The sequence below is a fragment of the Berghia stephanieae genome, chromosome 3, assembly GCF_034508935.2.
Source record: "Berghia stephanieae isolate SIO BIC M18660-M18661 chromosome 3, UCSD_Bste_1.3, whole genome shotgun sequence".
NCBI lineage: Eukaryota > Metazoa > Mollusca > Gastropoda > Nudibranchia > Aeolidiidae > Berghia > Berghia stephanieae.
This window is the reverse complement of record NC_088362.1, coordinates 11,123,903-11,126,402: the sequence shown is the minus strand read 5'-3', so window position 1 is coordinate 11,126,402 and position 2,500 is coordinate 11,123,903. Positions and strand designations below refer to the sequence as shown.

At 35.8% G+C, this 2,500-nt stretch overlaps 1 protein-coding gene across 1 annotated transcript in view; it reads right to left on the bottom strand.

Annotated features, from left to right (window-relative positions):
* The window catches only part of LOC144967143 (dystrophin-like), a 454,945-nt gene that overhangs the window by 200,206 nt on the left and 252,239 nt on the right, over positions 1-2,500 (bottom strand). Inside the window, exons 46-47 of the mRNA XM_078904012.1 lie at positions 1,894-1,935; positions 372-516 (exon numbers count right to left, since the gene is read on the bottom strand). Coding sequence (XP_078760138.1) covers positions 372-516; positions 1,894-1,935 — 187 coding nt within the window. The remainder of the gene's footprint in view (positions 1-371; positions 517-1,893; positions 1,936-2,500) is intronic.

Here is a 2,500-nt window from a genome sequence, read left to right as displayed (position 1 = left end):
ATTCTTTTTTATTTAAAGTCTGAAGTAACACAGACATCGTCTACTATCTGTGTGGTGTTGTTAATTTAGCAGTGAGAGTCAAATTTCGTGCTCATTGAAATTAAACCTATGTAAATCTCAATATAACATTAGTTATCCCTTTTCTTGCTCTCACAGTAAAAGTAGACCAAGAAAAACATATTTGAATAGTTTGAACAGCTAGGAGACAAAGAAAAAGAATAAAAGAGAAGAGTAATATTAGTTTTTGCGGTTGTCTGATCATCGAGATGAATGGCGTACCATGATCACCTTGACCTATGTCTGACACAGACTTGGTACTAGAAGAATAAGATCCCTCTTCTAAGCAGACAAACGATTGCTATATGGTTTACCTTGACTTTTTCCAACAAGGCTTCCAGGAAGGCAAGTTCGGGTCTCAGGCTGGAGTTCAGGATATTCTCCGTCTCATCAATCCAAGAAAAGAGATCGTCCATCTCGTTGGTGAACTCGGCTGGTTCTACAGAGCTGTCTGGGGTTCTGACACATGAAAAGAGAGAAGAGAGTGGAGGTTGCATTGAACACTATGAATAAACACTATGAATAAACACTATGAATAAACACTATGAATAAACACTATGAATATCATCGGTGAGCAAAAAAAACAATCTGGGGAAGGCATAATACTAGTGCCAAAAAAACCCAAAAAAACTTGAGCTTTTATATAACGTAAAATCAACGAGATGTCAACAGTGGGACTCGAACCAAGGTGCCCCAGATGGACGTGTATGTGCAATGCTTCATTCACTCGTCCATCTCATCCATTTCCATCATTTAAAAGTACGCGTGCCTTTCTGTGCACATTATTATTATTATTATTATTATTATTATTATTATTATTATTATTATTATTATTATTATTATTATTATTATTATTATTATTATTATTATTATTATATTATTATTATTATTATTATTATTATTATTATTATTATTATTATTATTATTATATATTATTATTATTATTATATTATGCGAGTTATTAGACATGCTTGCCATGAATTTCCTTTTTTTATGTTTCTCTTCTATTTCCTGCCTGTTTAAAATTGATTATCAAATATTGATTGGATAATTAGGTTGATCAAATAAAAGATCTTGCAAAGCAACTATGAGAGAGAGAGAGAGAGAGAGAGAGAGAGATATATAGAGAGAGAGAGAAAGAGGGAGAGAAAGAGAGAGAGAGATAGGGAGAAAGAGAGAGAGAGAGAGAGAGAGAAAGAGAGAGAGAGAGAGAGAGAGAGAGATAGATAGAGAGAGAGATGGGGAGAAAGAGAAAGAGAGAGAGAGAGAGAGAGAGAGAGAGAGAGAGAGAAAGAGAGAGAGAGAGAGAGAGAGAGTCCAATCCATGAATTCGTTGTATATAAAAAGAATCCTACAAGCTCAAACAAATTGTATTATTTATGAATCCCAAATACGTGGATTTGACGGTCCAAATATGGATTTTAAAAAATAATTCATAAACCAATACTCTTCAACAGTCGTAACGTCACTTCCTTCCTAAAGACGCATGGTAACTTAGTAACACTGGCTCTAAACTATCGGAACAATGACGGACGCCCGTATGAAATATTTCTCCGGCGAGGAAGAAAAAAACATAAATTTGATCATGTTTTGACTTTAACACAGTCTGATCACAAGGCATATGAAAAGTTCTAGCCAGCATGAAGAATAAAAAGTAATGATTTTCTTTGTTTAGAACCAAGATGGCCGCCGTTGCCGGGTGGCGCAACATCAGACTACTGAATCCAATAAACAACTCAATTTGTTAATTATTTAATTAATCATAAAGTTTTTAACAAATTATATATAAAAAATAAAATGATAAATTCCGTCTGTGACCGTAAGGGAGGGCAGTACCTGTTTTGTCTTGTAAGAACCTCACCGCATAAGACCTTCCATCTGGGGAGAGACAAAAAGGATAGAATTGAAATTAATTGCGAAATGCTATGTGTTTCTCTCTCTCTCTCTCTCTCTCTCTCTCTCTCTCTCTCTCTCTCTCTCTTCCTCTCTCCCTCTCCACCTATCTATCCACCTCTCTCTCTCTCTCTCTCTCTCTCTCTCTCTCTCTCTCTCTCTCTCTCTCTCTCTCTCTCTTCCTATCTCCTTCTCCACCTATCTATCCACCTCGCTCTCTCTCTCTCTTCCTCTCTCTCTGTCAACCTATCTATCCTCTCTCTCTCTCTCTCTCTCTCCGTCTCCCTACTCTCTCTCCGTCTCCCTACTCTCTCCCCCCCCCCCCTTCTCTCTCTCTCTCTCTCTCTCTCTCTCTCTATATATATATATATATATATATATATATATATATATATATATATATATATATATATGTGTGTGTGTGTGTGTGTGTTTATAACAATTCGTTCCATTGTTATATGTCGAGTACTATTCGTACCATATTTGTATCCAACACGATTCAATAACTCATTTGCAGGTATGATAACCAAACGCAATTACAAGATTTACG